This window comes from Ammospiza caudacuta, chromosome 5 (genome assembly GCF_027887145.1).
Source record: "Ammospiza caudacuta isolate bAmmCau1 chromosome 5, bAmmCau1.pri, whole genome shotgun sequence".
Lineage (NCBI taxonomy): Eukaryota > Metazoa > Chordata > Aves > Passeriformes > Passerellidae > Ammospiza > Ammospiza caudacuta.
This window is the reverse complement of record NC_080597.1, coordinates 30,883,581-30,906,728: the sequence shown is the minus strand read 5'-3', so window position 1 is coordinate 30,906,728 and position 23,148 is coordinate 30,883,581. Positions and strand designations below refer to the sequence as shown.

At 44.8% G+C, this 23,148-nt stretch overlaps 1 protein-coding gene and 1 long non-coding RNA gene across 4 annotated transcripts; both read right to left on the bottom strand.

The window, feature by feature from the left end:
• Nucleotides 1–4,699: 4,699 nt before the first annotated feature.
• HEBP1 (heme binding protein 1) lies at nt 4,700–10,661 on the bottom strand. 2 transcript variants are annotated; one of them, XM_058805406.1, is made up of 4 exons: nt 10,321–10,661; nt 10,093–10,231; nt 8,428–8,608; nt 4,700–7,109 (listed from the first exon to the last, which is right to left on the bottom strand). In XM_058805406.1, the coding sequence occupies exons 1-4, from the start codon at nt 10,396–10,398 to the stop codon at nt 7,040–7,042; spliced, it is 468 nt and encodes a 155-aa protein (XP_058661389.1). In that variant the 5' UTR covers nt 10,399–10,661; the 3' UTR covers nt 4,700–7,039. The 2 variants fall into 2 exon arrangements, with proteins under 2 accessions (XP_058661389.1, XP_058661387.1); XM_058805404.1 differs by having other exon boundaries at nt 4,700–7,077; nt 10,321–10,652.
• A 1,142-nt stretch (nt 10,662–11,803) lies between these two features.
• LOC131558009 (uncharacterized) lies at nt 11,804–21,396 on the bottom strand. 2 transcript variants are annotated; one of them, XR_009274777.1, is made up of 6 exons: nt 21,274–21,396; nt 18,457–18,702; nt 17,009–17,426; nt 16,262–16,399; nt 15,730–15,859; nt 11,804–14,368 (listed from the first exon to the last, which is right to left on the bottom strand). It is a non-coding gene; the product is annotated as an uncharacterized LOC131558009 (long non-coding RNA). The 2 variants fall into 2 exon arrangements; XR_009274776.1 differs by lacking the exon at nt 17,009–17,426.
• Between the last annotated feature and the right edge of the window lie 1,752 nt (nt 21,397–23,148).

The following is a 23,148-nucleotide window of genomic DNA, read 5'->3' as shown; positions in this document are numbered from 1 at the left end:
TCAGGATTTCACCCCTCCAGGGAAGCAGTGCCAAAGATGTCCTCAGAGGAAGAGCATTGCTTTCCACAAAGGCGTATAGCCGAGTCTTGTGCAAAGCAGATGGCAACGCAGCGGGAGGAGAGTCAGGCAGGGAATTTCCAAGGAGATCTTTGCTCCCTGGGCCCTGCTGTAGGGAGGAGATGTAGTCTGTCTCAAGGCAGGCATGGAGAGGCTGGGGTGAATCTCTTCTGTGGGTAACTGTGCTGAGCCCCCACAGCATAAGCTCTGTTGAAAGGGGCTCAGCAGTGTGCCACCAGCATCCAGCTAGGCAAGGGGCTGGTGAGGGAGGCACAGGGCACCAGAGACACTGCACTCAACCACCCTCACACCACCCTCCCCACACACAGCACAGCCATGGCACCAACAATCTCCTTCCCACACCTCAGCAGAACTCCTTCTTCCCGGGGTTTCCCACACACAGGAATGGGTGTGCAGGTGTGTCATGGTTCAACCCCGGCCAGCAGTGAAACATCTCACAGCTGCTCGCTGATTCACCTGTCCTGGTGGGATGGGCAGCAGAAGCAGAAGAATTAAAGACAGAAAACTCCTGGGCTGCGATAGAGACAGTTTAATAGGTAAAGCAAAAGCCTCGAATGCAAATAAAGCAAACCAAGAAAGGAGTTCACCACTTGCCATGGGCAGGTTGGAGTTTCAGGACACCAGGACACCAGGGCCCCATCACATGGAACAGTTCCTCAGCAAGAAAAATGACACCACTCTGAACATCTCCCCACCTTCTTCCCCCACTTTATATGCTATGTGGCCCCGTATGGAATGGAATATCAGCTGGGGAATATCAGAACCCACCTAGCTGAATGGAATATCAGCTGGGGTTAGCTGTCCCAGCTCTCTGCCCTCCCAGCTTCTTGTGCACCCCTGGCCTACCTGCAGCAAGAGGCAGAAGAGGCCTTGGCTCTGTGTAAGCATTGCTCAGCAATAGCAAAAACATCCTGTATTATCAACACTGTTTTCAGCACAAATCCAAAGCACAAACCCAGACCAGCTCCTGTGAAGAAAATTAACTCCATCCCAGCCAAAATACACACAAAGTGGAAGCAAGGTGCTGGAAAATGAGAGGCATGGTAATTACCCAAAGAAACACCACTCAGTAACCATTCCCCTCAAAGTACCCAGACTAAATAACACTACAGTTCGTTAAAGGTACTTCAATGAGCCAGCATATGTTGATTTTGAAAGATGTTCCTTCACAAAGCTGAGTCATAAAGAAGATTAAGAAGGTCTATAATCAGTGTTTAAACAGCCTAGAAAGATCTACCACCAAGGGAGTGCCCAAAATTGTCATGCTGTACACTATCTTTTATTTCAATGCTTTGCTTTAAGTAAAAGGCTTCATTTATTCCATTTGTCTGGGTACAATGCATTTCAAATTTCAGATCTCCTCTTACTCACAGCAACATTCAATTCTGTTGATTTTGTACTTCACAAGTTGTGTGGGAAGGTGTCTGAACTTTCTGTCTAATCAGAGAATTCACTTCAATTGGTTTTTTGGACTCCAATTAGGAAAGGCCTTAAATTAAACACTAGGGATATAAGAAAAATGAATAAGATTGGAAAACACTGGAAAAATACTTGAGAATAGTTGCCATGGCAATCCTTCTCTGCTTTCATGTGCTGAAGAAGACACATCCCAAACCCAATCCTCTGCTAGAAGCCACCTAGCTTCCGAGTCCAGGCACGGGTGGGTGGGTGGTGGTGCAGTGGCACAGGCTGGGCTCTGCTGCCCCACCAGAAGGAGCCCCAGAGTTGGGTCACACTGCCGGGACACATTGCACACCCAAGGTCGCTCAGGTCACAATGCAGATCAGGCTGCTGCAGCACATGGTATACTGCAGGATGTGGTTTCTGGGATCTTTCACTTCCACTGGTACTTTTAAAAATCTGCACCTTAGATTCAGGCTTCTCAACCCTGTGTTCTCACAGGGACTGCACAGAAGATACATTTGAGACACCCTTGGGACCTGGGCTGCTGATCAGTCAGACTTCACACTCAGTCTAAGAGCAGCGCAGCTCCTTTCACCCCAGCCACTCAAATTCCTCTTCATGGGGGTGGGCAGCAGTGAGGGGTATGGGGGTGGCATGCACCCAGCTCCCACCTACGTGTAGGGTCTGGATGCAGAATTAAGCAGACAGAGTCTCAGGAATCCAGCAGCATTTGCACTGACCCATCTTCTGCAGCAGTTCCCACAGAGGACTAGGAAAAAAGCATCTGCCAGGGCTGAAACCTGTCTTGTGCAACGGATTCTGCTGAGAGCAAAGCAGAGATTATGAATGAGCTGACAAAACCAGCCTGCTGTTGGCATAGGCACCAAGCAGAGACAGAGTAGCTATGCTGGAAGTGTTTCATCCATTACTGTCAGAGAAGTCACTTTTACCACTGATCCCGCTCTAATAAATCGTGTTGCCAAGCAGTTTTATAGAGGCGTTATACATCTAAAGCTACTTATGGTCCTGTTAAAAGAGATGCATTTCTTTTTTAGCTCAGAGTGGCTGAAATGCTGTCACAGAAGAAAGAGAGCTGCTGCTCAGAGTGCTATTCTAAAAGAAGTATTATTGTAATTAAATAGGGAGGGACGATGTGAGCTAGGAGCCACAATCTTCCTGCTCTGACCCATCGCCTTGGGGCAGCATTGCAAAACTGAAAATTTGTGACCATAAGCACAATAGCTGCTCATACACTCTTTGCCACGGGGATTGATGAAAATGGGGAAATAATGATGTTACTTCCTCACTCAGCATAGATCACCCATCCCCTCAAAGTGACTGGAGTATTATAAGTCTGGCAAGATGTATATGGACAACTTAACCAATTAGCTCTTTTATAATGGCTGTCATCCTCTTAATGCAGTGTTAGATATATTAAAGCATGTGTCTACAAAGTAAAGTATTCCTTTCTGAAGCTAACAAAGCTCTCATTCTAGCAGTCTTAAAACTTCAGCCTGCAAAAGTTCACCCTGGGGCTGCATTCGCTCTAGTGAGTTATTCAGTGACTACAGAAGCCAAACAATAGATCAAAGTAGCTGGTCCGCATACACATATACATACATTTATACCCATATGCATGTATATATATATATATATATATATAAAAATATAGGGTTTGGCATGGTTAATACCAGCAGGAAAATTCCTCACCAACAAGTGGAGTACCTTAGGAAGGTTGTATATCCAGCACAGCTAAATCTACATGGCACGTGTATAATTCCCATCAAAATTATGCTTTTAAATTTGGCTCTGTTGAAAGGCAGCCCTTCCTGTGGCCAGTCCTGTGCCATCATACCACTGCTTTGCACAGCACTGGGAGGGACCTGCCCAGCTGCTAATAAGCAGCAAGGGCAGTCCGGTCTCTGGGAGGCAGAGATAACTCCCAAGGCCACTCCCCTGCTGAGCCAGTCCAGCCCAGCAGGCAGCACAGGCGGCTGTGGAGCCGTTCCAGTGCCCTGACAAGTGAGGCGATGGGAAAAGGGCCATGGGCAGCAATGCAGGGTGTGATGCACAAAGCCACCACATCCCAACAACCCAGCAAGGCTACCTCTGGCAGCACTGAGGGGCACAGAGAAACATCCACCTCTGAGTTCCCTGGCACTGTCTTCTTAAACCAACACGCAACAGGCAATGCCATGGTGCCCTGTCGAACAGCTGAAAAGCACCAAAATCTCTCCATTTCAGCATTCACTGGAACAGAAAAGGACACTGCACAGGTGCAGAAGAGAAGCAAGGAGATCTCTAGATAATCTGCTGCACTCCAACTTCTCAGAGATACTGCAGGGGATGGAGAAAAATGTTTTTATTTTAACACCAGTTCAGGAGTCCACTGCATGTAACAGTGTCTGTGGCCATGCTGGCCTTGGGTCAAAATCCAGAATGCACCTCTGACTTCTGGCCCCAGCACAAAGAGGTGGCTGGAAATCCTCCAATGTCAACAGCGACTGGCTGTCCAAACAAACATTCACTTGCAGTGACAGAGGCATATCAAAAAGCTGCCTAAGGAGCAGAGAGACAGCCTGCTGGAAACCCTCAGACAAAGAGTGTTTCTACCTTTCCATAACCAAGGACAAAAGGATGCCATGGATAGTAACTTTACCTGATTTCTAGAAAGCAACCTGACAAATGCATGAGATAAAATCTACCCAGGTCCACCAAGCACAATAACAAAAATCCCTGAGCTACATCATACTAGAGACAGGGAAACATTTAGAGGAGCTCTGAGCCCACAGTTGCACTGTTCCTGTAATCTCGTCTCAGGTGTCCACTACTGGACATGGCACCAAGCTAGATGGACCTCAATGGGACAAAATGCCTAGCACTTCTGGGTCATAGATCATGTTGAAAATCAATCACCAGTATTTGCCTGAGCATTATATGTGTTTGTTCACTGCCTGTAAACCCCAGCCACAGGAACACATAATTTTCCTCAGGTAAGCAGGCCCCTTGTTTCTACATTAACACAAATACATTGCTCAAAGCCTCTCAATGGCTGGAACAAATAAAGGAGATTATTTCATCAGCTCCTGTCTCTCACAGTCAGATAATGCAGGGCCACGCCAGGATACCCAAAATAGTGATTTATTGGAAAAAGCATTATGACTATTTATAAATGCTGTGACATGATTAGTACCCCAAACAGAAAGATAAACTGGCAACCTACGGTCTAGCAAATCAACTACTCCCACTGAGCTCACAAAGTCAGTGATCAGAACAGAAGCTGTAAATCACAATATTATTATTTATTTATCTCAAAACTAGAAAATGCGGACAAAACACAGGCATCTTTGTGTGTACAGAAAAGGCAATTCAGTTTGCATAAGGCTTTGACATTATTTAACAATGTTTATGAAATTCTATCCTGCCTGCCTGATGCAAAAGGCCAGTATCAGGGCTGCAAGGCAGAGCCTACAGATGTTTACTTTCACTCTCGGGTCTGAAGCTCTCATTCTCCCCCCATGCTGCTGAGCTCTGCAGCTCTGTTTATACCAGGTTTATTACTGGCATCTGAGATTTCACAAGATAAATTTTGAGAAATTTCAAGGTTTTGATTATTGAAGGACATTCACCACAGGTTGCCAGACTGTATCCACAAAAGCTCCAAACCGAACCTGGGAACGCACAAACTGGACAATACTGTGCTCCTCCATTTCCCACCCACACAGGTTAAAATAATCTGGGACATAAACTGTCCCTTTGGATTCAGGTACAAGCTTAAAAGGGCATTTGCTGCTTCAAAAATTCCTTCAAAAGCCTAATTCTTTCTTTGTCTTGATTTCTCTTTTTATTCTTCCTCTCCTGCACTGCAATCACTAACCACAGCCAATAGCTTTTCCCTGTCATTGTTGTTTGTTTTTTTTGCTTAATTAAATGCTACCTGCTCCTTTTACCCATCCTGAACTAGCTTCTCTTGCACACAGGTGACTGAAACTCTCATGAAGCTCACAGCAAACTCTTATATGGCTCAGCAAGAGAGAAAAGGAAAGCACATCAAAACCTCCGGTTTTCTCCTTTTCCTGCTGAGATTTGTTCTCAGAAAGCAGGCGCACGTGCAACAGCTTGAGCAGCCACAAGCCATAATGCCAGCTGACAAATGTCTCTTTCGTCTCCAGGGGAAAATGGCTTTTGGGAAGCACCTGAACTATGGGGCACTTCACCACCAGAGGAGCACACCTCTTTTAGTGCAGGTAATGCATTGCACACACCCAGCAGCAGGGTGAGTGCTCCCTGGCAGAGCCAACAGCTAAAATGCTGGTTTGATGCCTGACATTTCAACATTGCTACTCTTCCTGAAATATGACCCACACTTGCAATTGTATTCAAAGTTTCCAAAAGGCTACTGATTATTTGACCCCAGTCCCTGTTTCCCAGGATAGCCATGTTTTTCTTTTCCTTCTCTAAAGAAAACAATTGTTCTGAGTAGCCCTTCAAAAATTGACAACTTTTAAGAAAAGTTTTTTAGATTGGTACTCATGGTAGTTTCACCATATTTTCACCATTCTTCAAATGCACACTCAGATCACAAGTAATAAGTATCTGCTTTCTCCCCAGCCTTTAATTTCTCTAAATCAATTAGATAACCACACATATTTCTGCTTTGGCCCTTGCATAAGGCTAGTTTTAAAGAAATGTTACACAAAAGTAATAGGAAGGTGAGGAAACAATCTTGAGGTCTCCAGGTCACACTGTCCAGCTGCTAGCTGAGATGAAGACACAGCACACATCTCTCCTCAAACAAAGAAAGCTGCAAACAGAGTCTGGATGTTTCTCTGAATGGCATTTCTCAGACAGATGACAGAAGTGCTGATCTTCTGCACACTCTGAATTAATGTAAAGGATGTTTATTTTCTCTGTGCTGTGTTGGCAGCAATGTCCGTGTCCCTTTAGATTGTTTATGGAATGGCAAAGATAAAAGCAGCATTTTACAGCTGCAGCAAACTGAAGGAGATAAAAAAGTCTCTGTATGCACTTTTGTCACGTTCCCCTGCCCGTCTCAGGTGAGACTAATAGTCTGCCTACACTTGGACGTGACTCCTGGCAGGCACCAGCCAATTAAGTGCTTTTGGTTTTCTCAGCACTGAACTCTGGAAGCACAAAGGAGAAGCACATAAAAACAAGTCACGGAGAGATCAAGAGAGTCTGTGTGGCTGAGGACCTGGTCTGGAATGAAGGAACAGCACTGTCACGAGGGTCAGCAAGTGTTCTTCTAAAATTACTTTTATGGTCCATAAAAGACTAAGGCATGGAAAAAAGCAGTGATAGTTTTTTGCCTTTGTTGAATTCTTAGTTTATTTTATAAAGACGACAGGGACATAGTGTAGGGAGGTTATCAGAGCAAGGCAGCACCACGGGGAGCCAGATGTTCACTCCTTCACAAACCAGACCTCATTGCGGCGTCCGTAAGGCTTCATGGGGGGGTCATAACCATTGCACAGGTAGGAATCCTTGTGGTAGGCAGCATCACTCCCCAGAGCAGCCTTCAGCTTGGCAGCATAGCTCACGTAATCTGCCTCTTTGGCATAGCCACCAAACTGCCTGCAAAGTAACCAGAGAGCTGTTGAGCAGTCCTGGAAAAGCAAAGAAGGAAGAGAGAGAGAACAATAAATAGCCACAGTATATTTAGACACGCATTTTGATCCAGGCCCTGCCAACGTGAACTCACTCATGTGTGCACTGTTCATTGTGAAGCAGCACACTTCATCTGGGACAAATGAAGTCGCATGGGTGACACAGCCAAGGGTGACAAGCAACTTGACAAGTGGATGAGATAAAATCTACCTGGGTCCACCAAACACAATAACAAAAGTCCCTGGGCAGTTATCCACTGGGAGGCCCCAAAGGGATCCCCCCCAAACAGCCCCATGTATGTCAGCCAGCAGAATGGCCCTGCCCTGTGAATCAGCACCATATCAGAGAAACAACTTTCTAAAATACAAGGTTATCTCCAAGTCAGCTCAGCCCACAGTCCCCACCAAAGCTGTCAACAACCATGCTCACTGTGGTGTGAACAACTGTCTGCAGGAAAGATCATGAAGGAAAGCCAAACTCGAGCTAGCCCAAGGAAAAGGGGAGGTAGGAACACACAATTGGCAATTACAGAACACAATGCCATTTAAAAGGGGTGGACTAAAATGGGTCTGGTTTAATGCTGACCTCCCACCAACAAGAACTGTTTCCACGTCAGCCTGCACCTCACCACCCTCCCTCAGGGCTGAAATTTGAGACAAAACAGGTTGATATTGCAGAAGTGGCCCACACCCAGAGCAAAGGCCAAGCACCAGTTGGAGGCAAGAAAGGAGTCAGAGTCAGCCAAAATAGTTCAAGAAAGTAGGCAAAGGAACCTCCAAAGGGTAAAGACAAGGTGAAGAGCTTATTGCTATGGTGATGCTGGTTTGAGTCCAGGCTGTCAGTCAACACCCCAAGACATTCAAAGGTGACTTGAAGCAATGCAGCAGCTGCTTGTTTCCATGGTGGAGTCTGGTATGAGTCCATCTGAATGAAGCTTCAGTGGACAGTTTGTGAACTGCACCAAAGAGCATTCTTAATGACTATGAACAATCTGGAACCCAGAAAGTGGGGAAAAACAATAGATTCATGCAATAGAAATGGCACAGTATCTTTCAGGGCTAGCCTTCATGCTTGTTTACCCAGTGGAAAAAAATCCATATTTCACATCAGTGCAGCATGACCAGGGGTAAGAAGTGAATTTTTTTGTCAGGTTTCTTTTTTGAAGACACCTGTCTTCAGTCTAGACATACTCCTCCATCTCCTTCTGCCACATGCACCCCTTGTACAGCAAGTCACCTGGTAAAACAAACTCTGCTTATCAGAGCACTCTAAAGACCTCATCACTTGAGACTGGAGGTCCCAGGATGCATTCCTTACGTGGAATAAATGGTCATTCCCTGTCTTTCTTCAATCTTAATGCTTTCATCAGTAGGACACGGAGGGCTGTCTTGAAACTGGCTCGGGATCCGCAGAGAGACTTTCACCTTCTGCTGAAACGAGCCATCTTCAGCAGGAAAAGCAGTGATGGAGACAGGAGCAGTCATGCCCATTCCAACCCCTGAAACATATACAGACATTGCTAAAGAAGTCTAGGCCCTCAGGAACTCAAAATTAACAGGGATTTCACAAAAGTTAATTTTAGTTTTGGAAAACTCCTCATATGGACAAACTCCTTGTCAGGAGAGGGCTCCTCTGGGGAAGCAGAACAGCCATCATCAGGCTTCTGCTTGGGCCAAGCTCCCTCTCCATACCAGAAGCTTGAGAAAAAAGGATTCCAACTGACCTCTGGAATGCTTTTTATTAATGGTGCTGCTTTTGTGGCTCTATTAGACACTCTGTTCTTCTAACAAATCAGTTGTAAGACAGCAGGGTCTGTAGCTCCAGGGCAGGCCAGTGGCACATATAAATCTACATCAGCATTTAAATTAATACTATGCACACTTAGTTGTGAGCCCACAGCCAATACTGGGTGACAGGAGCTTTCTCTTAAAACCTCCCAAATGCTTCCAGACATCCTACAAGTCCCAGTGCCCCAAACCTCAGTGCTGTTATGGCTTTCAGCAGGACTGTCCATGCTTTCCACACTCAAGGAACAGCAAGGTTTTTTTCCTACTCATTACCACCAAGAAGTACCACATGGCACTGAAGACCAGTTTTCTTCACTCTTCTTGCAGCAGTAGGGAACCTCTAAACCTCATGACCAGGCAGCCATAAAAACAGCTGAGATCAAGCCATCTTTCTCATCTATTTTCCTTAGATGTCATACCTGTGTTTGTGTCACATGTTATAGAAGGCACCCTTTCTACTACAGCAACAGCAGTCATCACCTTTTGAGGAATTTTGCTGCAAATACCATTTCCCTCTACATCCACCTCCTACTCCTATAAAGATTACACTAATCCCCTCCTAGAAGATGGAGAAAGGTGTTTGAGAACATGTATATGCCTCAGAGCTACTCTGTAGTCTTCTCCTGCTATGAATGGTTAAAATGTGCACATTTTAGTAAGATGAGAATTAGAAGCAATCACCTGGAAGCACTGCCATAAAACATTAAAATATACCATTATAAAGGAAGCTCACTGTTCATTACCATTTCATGAATAAAAATAGCCAGATAAAATATCAAGGTCGTAACTGTTATTTCACTGCCCACAAGGGCACATCATAGAACTGAAGTGTCCCAGATATCCTGGATTTCATCAGCTGCTGCTCACCCAGGGAGCTGTGATAGATACCTGTCTGCCTGTCCTCATGTTATCCCAGCTGCAAGGTAACTCATTCCTGTTTAAACAATTTTTGAGATTTCATCCTGAGACAGAGACGGGCTATAAGCGGACTCATAGCATGAGTTGGCTGGGCACCACTTAGCCTGTTGCAAATTTACTTTTATCAGTGAGGGGCCATCCCCATCAAAGACTCCCCGTGCCAGGAGCCACAAGCCAGGCGGGCCTGCAGTGCCATTGATTGCTCCCATCCATCCCACTCTCACCAAGCCTCAACCACCAACACCCGCCGAGCCCGCGGGGCCGGCAGCATCCTCACCCTTGTCGTTGCTTCCTCCGACGTACTTGAGGAGCTTCACTGCCCCTTCCTTCGAGGCTTCGTCGAACGACTTCCCCACCAGCTCCACCGCCGCGAACTTCCCGCCCTCGTACGTCCTCTCCTCGTAGCTGACCTGATCCTGGGGAAGGAGATGGGGATGGAGGCGCTGCCGGGAGGATCGCGCTGCTCGGGGCCGATCCCCTCAGCGCAGACCCGCCCGGCACAGACCTTCTCGCCCTTGCTCAGCAGGCGGTAGGGCCATGCCTCCACCGTGCTCAGCAGAGAGTTCTTCACCATGCCCAGCATGATGCCGCGGCTCGGCTGCCTCGGCTCTGCCGCGCTGGGCTCGGCTCTGCCCCGCTGGGTTCGGCTCTGCCCCGCTGGGCTCGGCTCTGCCGCGCTGGGTTCGGCTCTGTCCCGCTAGGTTTGGCTCTGTCCCGCTGGGTTCGGCTCTGTCCCGCTGGCTTTGGCTCTGTCCCGCTGGGTTTGGCTCTGCCCCGCTGGGCTCGGCTCTGCCCCTGCCGGCTCGGCTCTGCCCCGCTGGGCTCGGCTCTGCACCGCTGGTTTCGGTTCTGCCCCTGCCGGCTCGGCCCGGCCCCGCTCGGCTCGGGCCGGCCCCGCTCGCAGGAGGTGGGAGGGCCGGAGCCGCCCCGCCCGCAGCGCGGCCATCGCCCCCGGGGCGCGCCCGAGGCCGCGGGAGCCGCGGGGCTGGAGCCGTGCGAGAGCAGCGGCAGCCCCGGAGGGTGAAGTGTGGAGGGCTCCGAGAAGTGTGAGGAGTCATGAAGTGCGGGAAACAGATGGTATTCATCTCTGGGAGACGGGAAATGTGAGAGGGGATATGAAAGGAATGCAATACAGGAAAAGGGAAGTACTGGCGAAGTGTGTCATGCCTAGCGTGGAAGGGCACCATGGTCCTGGAGTTGCAAAATCATAACCTCTTGTTTTTTTGGTCTTTTGTGGTTTTTAAAAAATAAACAGAAATAAGGGGAACATAGTCATTTTTTAAGCAGGCAGTCTGGTCAATTATAAGCCTTAGGTGAGGGGTAGATTTTAGAAGTTCCTAATGATAGTTGACCTCCCTCCACTGACCACCCAACTGGTCATCTCTGTTTAAACGTTCTGTCCAGATCCTTTCCCAGAAATACTGTAAATTACAGCTTAGATGGCTTCTGTAGCTGGATACATTTATATGCATAGAAGACTTAGACACCTTGTGACAAGTGGTTTTGTGTTGTAAAAGCCACGTCTAAGGACAAGTGCCTTACCAGGATCTCTTAAGAAGAGGTTAGCAGGAGCAGAAATCAAACACCAGTCCCTGGGAATCAGTCCCATGGGTCAGGCCAGCTTCCCCAGGCAGATGGGACAGAGGTATCTCAAGTTGCTCAGCTGGACTGCTGCCTCCTCAATAGAAGGTGAACAGTGCAGAAGTAGGCTGGCACACACAACCTTCCTACATTCTTTAGGAGCAAAAAATAAAATGATAAAATAAATAGGACACTAAAGCTTTTCAATCTAGAGAGAGGGTCGTACATAGAGGTTAGAGAAGCTGGCTGTTATCATCTGATCAAACAGGCTGTGTTCAGGTCAGGGAGCTGGGCTGGAGCCTGGCATGGGCATTCACAGAGTGAATGACAGGGCTGCTGACACAGGTGACAAGGTCACAGATTAGTAATTTATTAACCATTTATATTATTTGGTTTATTCACCATTATGGAAGAAATTGGAGAATTGTAATACACATTGCATGCTGCAGCTTATTTGTTCTCTTTTAAAATAGATGGTGGCTTTCTCCATTGTGCTGAGGAGGTTTTGCCAAGACTACAAACTTTCACATATCAGCATAGGAATACGTGGACTGGGTTAGACTGGGGGTTCATCTTGCTCTGTTCTCTGTCTCTGGCAGAAGCTGGTGGTGGACATTTAGGTGTAAAGTAAAAGTATGCAATGATCTGGTCTGGCCTCCCACCACCAGCCATCAGTAACTTGAGGGACTTAGGGAAGTCTTATCTTTGTGTTTCAAGTAGTCCTCAATTTATACAGCTTGAGTTGCCTGATAAAATGCTTGTGTCTAAAATAAGACCATGAAATCTAACATTTATGTTGTACTCTTCCTCCAGACAGGCCAAAATAAAAAGCAGTCCCTACAGCCCCAAGCAAAGCAACCCTTGGAGGGATCAGCAGTCTGTGCAAGGCTGCAGCTGTTGCTACAGCACAGCCTAGAAACTCTGAATGCAGAATAACAAGAAGTTGGGGGCCTTTCTCTCCTGTTATTCCTTGCAATTTATGTAAATATATTCTGTGATCAAAATGCTCTACATTTCCTGAGAAATTATGATGACAACTTCAACAAAGGCACAACTGTATCTTTTTATCAGCCTTTTCACAGTCTTGATTTTTCCCTTCTCTAGCTAAGCAGTGTTTCAAGTTCCCAAGCAAAAATCAAAGAAGGCCAAGTCTGAGTTTTGTTATTTTCTGAAAACCTGAGCTCAGAGAACTTACATCCGGGAATTATTTACCTCCCCCACTCAATTAACTCCCAGGCTGCAGCTAAAATTCTTACTGTGTTAATTCTTCTAGTCCATTCTGAAAGATTTCATATGAAACTAGATTTTACCCTTTTCCTTTTGGAGGTTATTGTACTGTCACTGAATTTCTTTCCATAAACTCAGGCTTTGGGAATCCTTAAATAGCTAGTCAGCATCCTCACTGTGACTGGAGAGTGTTTTCAAAACAACTGACATGCCAGACACCCCCACAATCATTTAGACATAATCCATTCTTTATTTGTGTTCTCATAATTTTCTTCATCCAGACCTTAAAGACAACCTGTTTCTTTTCCTCTCTGAGTCTCTTTCTTATGTTTCAACACATTTCATGTACACAGTTGACTGCAGTGCTGAATGGAAATCTCTGTATTGGATTTATCTTTAGAGACCTGAAGGGCAAGGCCAGTCTATCCTCCATTCAGTGCATAATTTGATTCATGCATTCTTTTTTTATCACCAGCTTTATTGTCACAGGCAAAGACAAGCTGAAGGCAGGGTATTCTGGGTAATCCCTGAGGGACCAAAGTCTTTGTAGAGTGTCGTTGTTAATTTTCTGCAGATATTAATTGTGCTAAAGGATGGTGGGAAGTGTCTGGAGGTCAATGCTGGCATGCAGAGAAAATACTCTGTGAACTAGACACCAATTGAATTATTATCTGTGATTTTGGGGACTGAAGAGTCTCTTAAGCTATTTTGGAAAATCCTTCCAGACACCTATCTTTGGCATTAGGTTTCTAAATAGTTTTGAAAAACAATTTAAAAATCCCCTGTTTTCCATGGGTCCTGGCAAAAATCAGCTCAGTGTGTTTCAGAGCACTGGAAATTCTGAACATATCTACTGAGTAACACCATTGTGAGTGCACAGTTCCACATAGCTAGAAAAAGACTCTTTGCAGAAGGTGGATGTTCATATTTGGTCCCTAGCAATTGATATATCTTCAGTGTTGAATCATGGTGTACAGACCAAGGTTATCCAGCCCTACTCACCCTCTGAACATATGAACATGGACAATAGGTTAAGGCAATATTTTGAAACATAACTTCCTCTCCCTCTCCCTGCCCAGCTGGAAGTGCCAAGCACTAATCCATCTTTCTGCATTCATCAGTTGTTCAGCACTTTCAAAGTTCAAATTCCCCAGCTGTTTCAGATGGAGTGCTTTAAAAATAGGACAGAGAGAGAAATTCACCTGATCTTTATAGAAAGAGCTTCCTCTGGTAAGCAGAAAGAATGCCTGTACAGAATGAAGGTATTCATGCTCAAGAAGACTGAGCTTGTCAACTTTTTTTTGCTTGGGACACAAAACAGCCATCATTAAAGAACAGGGTGAGGTTTTGCCTACTGACCTAAGGCAGCAACAAAATGCAGAAGTTCTGGTCTCCTTAGCAAAGCTGACTTGTTGTGCTTTACTTTCTTTCTCTCCAGCAATGTCCCATTGAGAAAGGCTTAAGCAGATGAAAAAGAAAAAGAGGATTTCCCCTTTTTTCTGGTAGAGAATTAAGTGCTCCGAGGTCTGCTCTGAGGTCTCCTGCGAGCATATAACCTTCTCCTGTGTGTTGGGAGTCTCCTCAGCTGAGTATTTCCACGCCTCTGGCTCTGCAGAGCATTCAGTCGAAGGGGAAGGACAGTTTTGCTGATGACATTGAGACGTTCGTTCAGTTCTTCCAGCCTTTTCCTTATCGACTGGACTTCCCTCACAAGGTTGTCCACAGCTGCAGAGACAGGGCGGAGACTGCAATGGGAGTAATACAGAAGAACAACTTGGTTTAGGGAGTGTTTCTGAGCATGCAAAGTAATTTACCATGACCTTTGTTTCTTGCTGGGTAAGGGCCTTTGACGATGGAAGAGTTGCAAGAGGCCATTAAAAGATGTTTCTAAGCTACCCTGCTCTTTGGTGATTGGAGTTCATCTGAGGGCCCCCATCTGAACCCTGGAAAGCACAAACTTCAGGACCAGCATGAGCAACATGGTCCTTTCACCACCTTATTTTAATTAGTAATAATTAACTAGGAGTACTCCTGGAGGCTAGGCCAGTGGTTCCCATGGAGTACTGTCAGTCCTCAACATTTCCAATGGACCAGTCTGTGTCCTTGCCAGCAAACTCATAATTCAATGCCCAGTACAGGATATATGGCTGGATACTCTCATCACATCTTCCTGGACTAAAGTTAGAACTTTCCAAATACAAGACTTAATATCATCCCTGATAATCTGAGGCACCAATGAATTTCAGCACTGTCAGTGGGAAAGTTGTGATGAATTCTGTGCTAGTAAGAGCCACCATGCAGCCAGGGAGAAATCCACTTGATGCCCAAGGCCAATGTACAATCTATGACGTATCCTGCTGAAACACTGATTTGTACAGCTACCATCTGACCACCTGTCCAATGCCTTTTTTATTCTTCTAACCTTTCCTTTTCAACTGGTTGAACGTGTAACATTTGCAAACATTTTTTTTTCTTGTTCCTAAAGAGAACAATTAGTTATGTAAGACAGCCACTTTACTTGCTTTAGGAACAATTCTGATTTAAGTAATATTAGTTTTCTAGTAATTCCCAATATTCCTTTTTCCTCTCTTTCTTTCCCAGCCTTTCCTACTCTCTTTCTGGAAATACGAGATTGAATTAAATTTTATGAGTTTGTTCAACAGTTAAAATCTCCAGCAACACAAAGGGAGAATACGATGACATAAACTAGTGAATGGCTTTCTCAGATCTAGGTGTTAGAGACTGAAATATAAAAAACATCACAAACCAAATCAGCTTCTTATCCCTGATCTGTGGCCAAGCCCATGTGTGGATTTGTAGAACAGTTCATTTTTTCCAGCCTGTTCTCACAAGTGTGAGCTGCCAAGGGCATTTTCTTTAGGAAGATTCTTGTAATACAGTGATGGCAGTTGAGAGTGTTTCACAATGAATAGTTAGCAGAGTATTCAGTTTACTAATCAGAGCTGCTAGCAGAACAGGTACTGAGATAGTGTTTTATTTCCCCCCAACTGAGAAATATGAAAATTCATCTTTTAGAAGATGAATCCTGCTTAGGGAAGAACACCCAGGAGAGGACTGAATCCCACCTCCAGATGAGAGGAATTACCTGGAGAACTCAGGCAGGAGAGCATTTGGGTTGTTCAGCAGGGTATGCTTCATTTGCCAGAAGATGTCATTTCCCCATTTCTCAAGGGTTTGAGTAATGCTGTAAACACCTTCTATGTTGACCTTGTCAGCTAGGTTAGCAGGATGTCCATGGAAGAGAGGAAAACAAATGTGTCAGCACAAGGAAATACAAGCCACTGCTCCGAGTTTGATTTCATTCCCCATCACAACTCAGTTGTGATGAAATATCAAATTTTAAACACGTTGAGGATCTAAATTAAAAAGCAGGTAACTCTCCCTCACAGTGTAATTCTCTGCCTCCAGGTGCCTAGAGTTTCTGCTGTCACTGAATACCCCAGCTGATGATTTCTAAAAGCATTTTTTTCTCCAGAAGTCTCAGCAGCTATCCAGGAATCAAGAAAGAGCAGTCATGAATGAGCACTGTCTATCCCACTCCAAGGACAAAATAAGTGAATCTGCATCTCTGAGTTACTGAACACCTCCCATGCTGAACCACCACTGTGACCTCCTACCGCCTTCTCTGTAGTTCCATTTCTGATGCTGGTCCAGAAAGTCCTCCTGAGATTTACTGCAGGGCAAAAGGATGAAGAGGAGGAAAAGAGGAGGAGTCACCATGATGGCCGTTGTAGGATCTTGACTTTCCCCTGTCTCTGTGGAGATAAAATATCTTGCTAAGTGCTTTATTTATTTTTTCTTCTTTCTCCACTTCCCATCTGTCATCACAACACCAGATTTCTCTTTGATGATGTTTTTATTTAAAAAGTTGTTCAAGTTGCTCAGAATAGGTTTTACAGAAGCACAGGGACTTTTTCTCAGGTATGAACTTTACTTCCTTTTCAAGCAACAGAGTGGTACTGAGATGCTTCATCAACCAGCAGCAGCTGGGGAAGTAGCTTTGCTTCCTATGTAGCTGTGTTGGGATAGCACCTTATGGCTACAAATGTTCTAGCAGTGTCAGGAGGAGGTACTACAAAGTGGGAAAATCACTGCATCCCTACTCTGTATTTGGGAGAAACAGGGTAAACAACCATTGAACAAATTATCAAGTGTCTCATGGTGGCCAGAATAAAAAAAAAAAATGTTCTTTTTGATCACTAACCAGTGGCAATATCTTAGATGCTGCCCATTGATGGAACCTCAAAGGTAACTCCAAACCCTGTGTACAATCTCCACCTTGCCCTGGTATCACAGGATCAGTTCCTCCTGGGCAAAGCTGCAGAGTCAACAGGACATGTATATGAACTGATGTGAACACTTACCCAACTCCTTGTTTTCTTTCAAGTTTACCATCATTCCCAAGCCAGCCCTAACCTACAAGCCCTCCTGGGCAAGCACCATCTCCAAACCTAAGAGGATAGATAGTCTCTCTACAGCTTATTCATGCTGATTCGTTATTCTTTCCTAATAAATTAGTCCCTCAGTGTTGAATCTGGTATTTTAATTAAAAAAAAAAAAGTCATGAACAGATGTTCTGCTAGAAATTGGCTGAAAATATCCATTATGCACATATTGCACATAGCAGACAGAAAAAATGCATTGCCAAGTTCATGGGGTTTAGTGATGATTTTGGTCATCTGTAGTCACAGTGATGGAAGGGCTCATGTGAGAAGCAGGCACATCCAGAAAATCTGAATTATTCTCCTGTTCAGGTACATGCATCAAAAGCTTAAGATCTCCCTGCAAAATATGAGGACATTAAATTTCTTTTTTAATATAATATAACCATCTGGGAAAAATTCAGTCACCTCAAAACCTACCAGAAGCTGTAGCAGGTAAAGCAGTAAATAAATAATTTCTTTCACTTTCTGCCTCTCTTACATTTGATCACTAGTGCATTTTAATTGCAACTGCATTTATTTTTCCACTATTTAAAGTATCATTATGAATACAACCATACTAATGGAAAATGTCATGATACTTTAAAAACATTACTTTCCATCTGTCAGGATGTAATTTGTATTTAGTATTCTTCATCTAATTGCAGTATTCATTTAAAGGAAAAATAAATTACCTTCTTCCTATCTCACACATGCATACACCTTTTCTTCCTGCTAACTCAGAGCTGCCAAAATAAAGATCTTTAAGAAGGTCTGACAATATCACCAAGGCTCATAATGAAAAGGTCTTCATGGACCTTCTTGAAACTATTTGCATTGACACCATACCTCCTCCACCTTTCAGCTTTTCCAGATAAATGTGCCAGCCTCTACAGCTTTTTTTTCTCTCTTTCTTTGAATGACTATGCCCTGCAAATGCCTTTTTAATCTTCCCTGATGGGAAAGGACTTACCAGACACCTATGTGTCTAATTGCAAATGATTTGAAAATGCTGCCAACATCAAGGAGACAGTGTGGCTTCCAAGCTAATTGGAAAACTTCCTGTAGAGATTGTCCATTTCTTATCCTTTCCAACTCCCACTTGTTTCGATACCCCACAGCTGGGATACTTTGATCTTTCTCTGTTTGTTAAAAGTAGGGTGGTAATAAATTCCACCTACATCTTAGACTGAAAATCCATGCTACTTGAGCTCCAACTTTTGAAAACATCAGGTGTCCAAATGAATCCCAATAACCACATGTTCTATTTGCAGGGCCCCTCACAGACCAGTTTCTTTGTAGCTTTGCTCCCTGCATTCCTGAGGGTCTGCTGTAATTTATTATCACAGTAAACATCAGGTTATAATCATCTTTGTAGAAGATTCTCATACCTCAGGCACACAGAAAATGAGCAATCTTGCCTCTCCTAGGTGGAATTGTAGACAGCAAATGGATATTCACTAACAAAGTTCCTGGCTGAAAAAGTCTGCGGGGTCATCTGTAACAGGAACCAGATCCCCAGCCGATTCAAATGTCTTCTGCTCTTTTGCAGAGTTGCACTGGAAAGTACTATCAGGGTAGAGCACAGATGGACAAGCAGGGACAACTCTCTCACATCCTTGGATGGAAACTCTTTCCTAAATGCAGAGAATAACAATATCAACATATTAGCTTTGTCATTGTTACTATTAATTACAATAATATGAGGTGCTGTCAGAAAATTACATCACAATCTGCCCTTGGAGCAGAGTAGGCTCAGTGATTCACTGGACAGTCCCTTCATCTGCAGGCAGTGAAGACCAACATATTTGTCTCATTATTACACAATATTTTTTTCATCATTTAACCTTTTGATTCCTCACTTCAGCATGATTAAAGAGCTCAGCTAGCTTAATACCCTGAGCACAGCCCTGCTGGGATCAGCAGTTGTGCCATCCGAGCCAGAATCCCTGCCCCAAAGCAAAGGAGTACTGCCAGTATTTGAACTCCCATTACTCCCTCTCCCATTAACCCCTTTGGTTTCTTGTTGCTCCATTTCCAGTGCTCATCCCTCCTCACAATGCAGTGGGTAATCCCAACAGAGCCCTGAGATTTCCTTGGTATCTGCCTCAGACTTAGACAGTGGGGTCGAGCATGATGACTAAAGTGCACCACTGCTTGTGGGTTGTGCTGCCTGCCAGGATATGCGGGATTTGCGCAGGTCATCTGCTTCTAGTACCAAACACAGCTTCATTTCAGAGAGCCCTGTCTCCCCTGAAGCCTGAGGAGAGCACACACATCCTATTGCAGACATGTGAGTCCTTGCTGTATGATGAAGAGCTTTCCTGCCCCTTGTACACCAAGAGGGCTCGAAACCTTCCCCTGTACCTCTGACTGCTCCGAACACATACCCTCTCTGAGTGCATCAGCATCCCAGTGTGTTAGCTCAAGCCCATGCTTGTTTTGGGAAGAGGATGTTGTTGATTACAGGTATCAATCCCTGCAGTGATACCTAAAATTAAGGATTTTTTTTTTCTGCATTTGAACATTGAAATGCAAGTGAATTACATTAATGCTTTTCATTTGAGGTCTGTTGTCCTCTCATAACTTTTTCAAGTTCCTTTTGAACTACTGTCAGACTGAAGCTGGAGAGTGATTCTGGATTTTGGGTTGTTTGCAGAGAAATAAAATATAGTTCTAAGTGTATCAGGGAGTTTGATCTCAGGTGAGTCATACATACGTAAAATGTAGCTCTCACTCCAATGATAATGGGTATTTAAACATCAAAGTATGTTTAAGAGTCTCTATTTTGTAAAGTATCTCAATAGATAATAAAGCTAGTTTTGCATACTGTTGGAATTCCTCTCTGTCTTTTTTTCCTTCTATCTCCTTTATTTCCATTGCAATATTTTAAGGTTATATTACTTACACACACCCAACTGAAAGGTTCTGTTTTATGTATTAGGTTCAAGAAGGTTTCAGTTACATAAACCAAACAGTTTCCTATTTTAAAAAAAGCATATTGTAGCTGCATACAATTTCTAATGCCAGTTCTGTGAGACTCCCAGCCTGGGATCTTGAAAGGTCTCTAAGCTTTTAGAGGAGAAAGCTGCCAAGCCTGTTAGTCCAGAACAACCAAAGTATTTGCAAGAGCCCTACTTGCAAAGCGGATGGTATTTGTTAGCTCTCCAAGCAAGAACAACAACAACAAAAAAGCAACATTAGCATTTGCTTGTAGAATTATGTAATGGTGGAAAGATCATGAAAAAGGCCAAAAATAATTTAAAAAATTGGATCCTACAATATTAAGCCAGCCACAGTGGTACAGCTAGAGTATCACCTGTTTCAGAAGTCTTTGTTATAAATCCATTGGAATGGAATAGAATATTCTTCAATTTACATGTGTGGATGCAATTCTATATGCTGGTGCACACACACACACGGTTTGAGGTTGGAATAACATTACGCAGGAATTACAATATCCTCCTGGGGTTTTCAAGTTTGGCTACAAATTTGAGTTAAATAGTGCTTTTTCATATAACTGAGTTACAGTGCTCATTTTCTACCTGGATGTTGTGTGAAAGTGAAGGGCATCTGAATCCCTGAAACAGCCCAACCACCCTGTCAAACAAGGAGATCTGACTGAGAGCCCTGATGACAGACAGCTAAGGTGATGCTGTTGCCAGCAGGCAGCCAAAGTGGGGATAAAGAAGAAAAAAAAAAAAAAGCCATCCAGGTGCAAAGCAAACATCTGCTGCAATACATCTGTAAGGTACAGTTGGTTTTGAGAAGGTAATATTCACCTTCTGCCTCTTCTCCAGGAGTGCCTGCTTTTTCAGGATGTTTTATCTTCAACTCTCTCTCATTTAGTACTCGGTCCTTCCTCTTAGGAAGTTTGCTCTCTCTCCTTAGATAGACACTCACGGACCTTGCACTCTGCATGTCTGTCTGTCTGACAGTCTGCCTGACTAAGGATTTGCTTTCTCTCTTTCCCTATTTCTGTTGCTCTGCACACCCCTGTTCTCTGTAGGAACTGTAGGTAGCAATCCTCCAACCTCCACGTCCATGCCAGTCTGCACATACTCCTTCCTCTCCTGGCTCTTCCCACAGGTGCCTTTAGAGTCCCTCCATGCAACAACCTCTTTCTGAGGTGTATGGATCTGTTTCCTCCAGAGGAAGAAACAAAACATTCCTGGGAAAGAAGGCAGAGAATCGTATACAAGCATTACCTTTGCTCTTGAGGCCAGTTCTTCTGTGATGAAGCTTCCAAATCTCTGCCTCCCTGCTCCTTTCTTCCCCTTACCACCCCCTCTGCATTTCAGCTTGCAACGAGTGACGTGTCCCTCTTCATTTCCCTGCTTTCCACATTTCCACAGTCTTTCCGTGGAGCCTCCTCCAGCTGTACCTCTGTTACCCCTCCCTCCCACTCCTGCAGATTGGCCATCTCTCCCTCCCCACACATGGGAGCCTTATGGCAAGGGAAGCCTGGGTGATGGAGCCCTCTCAAAAACAGCTCTGTCTCCAAGGACACTCGCGTTATCTTTGCCCCCGGTTCTTTTGGGCAGCTCTCAGCCGCTGGCTCTCTGGCACAGCTGCATGACTTCTCCTGCTAGTCACAGTTTCCACTATGCACTGCTTCTCTCTGGCTGCTTGAACCCTCCAGCCATCCAGTCATGAATTTGTTCACCGCCTTCTTCCTGCCTTTTAACTAACACGCCAATTAATTCCCTGCTGATTAGTTCATTCCTGATGCATTCTGCCAAATCTATTTCTAGTGGAATAAACAAGGAGGGATGAATCGGCTGCAGTGTTGCTGTTTTTTTTCCTTTGATCCCCTCCCCCAGGTCTGCACTTGCCAAATCAAACAGGCTTTTGGTCTGCTCAGTACTTAATAAAGAGATTTCTAAACAAATGCAAGGTATTAAAGAGATGGGTTTTGTGAAGCAGGGGGGGAACCCCTGACTCTGGTCCCATGTCTGTGTCCAACTGGTATTGTGCTGTGATTTGAGAGGATGTGCAGCCACCACAGCCCAAAGCTGAAGAATTGCTGCACACATCTCTCATGACTAGACCCATGGCACTGCTTGCGAGTGCCTTGGCCAAATCTGCATTCTTTTTAGTATTACTTCTCCAGTATCAACTGGCAAGAACACCCTCTCTGCTTCCTGACCAGCCTATTCTTACTTAATTCAGCTTTTCACAGCCAAGACGCTGCACTATACAGTGAGAAAAAAGACACTTTTCTCACAGAGCAAAGGACTGCCCAGCCACTCAGAATAAAAGCAAACACCCAGCAGTAAGGAACTAGGGGATATGGGCAAGTGCTACAGACAGAGCAGTTAAAAATGCAGTATTGTGATCACAACAGATGCTGGTGTACACCACCTGAGGAGCTGACTGTGAGCGAAGCTGAGTGGCTTTTAAGCACAGTCCATAAACATCAGTCAGCATTATCCTTTAGTCAGCCACTTAAATCCAGTCAAGAAGAAAGAGGTTCTATTGGAACCAGACTCAGGGATATCTGCTTCCCTGACACCAGAAGCATGTTGTTTTGGCTGCTCGTGCTCTCCCAGTCCCACTGGCTCTGTGGCAGGGAAATTTCTGAGAAGACTGCCTTATTCATGGAGCCTTGCCACTGAAACAGCAGGACACTCATTTGCAAAGTTATAAAACACTAGTTTTTAAAATCAACCCACAATATACAGGCTTAACACAGACCAGCCTCCTGAGGAACTGGAAACATATTTTTTCAGGGCTCAAACAAGCAAACAAAATGTCCAGGCAACAGGCAAATAACCCAAACAATCATCTGCCTCCAGCTGTTTCCCATTCAGCATGTGGCAAACACAGTCCAGTTATGCCTTTGCATCTCCCTGCTAAGAGGCAGCAAAGTGCTGCTGGTCAGTGTGAGATGGGGACACCAGCTTGAATGCTCTGAGCAGGAACCCCTCCATGGGGCACAGCACAGAGCCACTGGGTGAGCAAAGCTGAAGGCACTTCACAGCATGTATCAACCCCGTGCTGGCACACCCAGCTGCTCAGAGGGAATTCCCGGTGGCACGTTAGGATGTATGCTTGCTGCTGGGCAGTTTGTGGGATTTTGC

Excerpts from the sequence above, each read along its gene's own strand:
- HEBP1 (XM_058805404.1), bottom strand. The coding sequence starts at position 10,398 with ATGCTGGGCATGGTGAAGAACTCTCTGCTGAGCACGGTGGAGGCATGG. Across the intron at positions 8,609-10,092 it reads CGGAGGAAGCAACGACAAGG|GGGTTGGAATGGGCATGACT; the intron begins GTGAGGATGCTG and ends TATATGTTTCAG. Across the intron at positions 7,078-8,427 it reads GGAATGACCATTTATTCCAC|GCAGTTTGGTGGCTATGCCA; the intron begins GTAAGGAATGCA and ends GTTACTTTGCAG.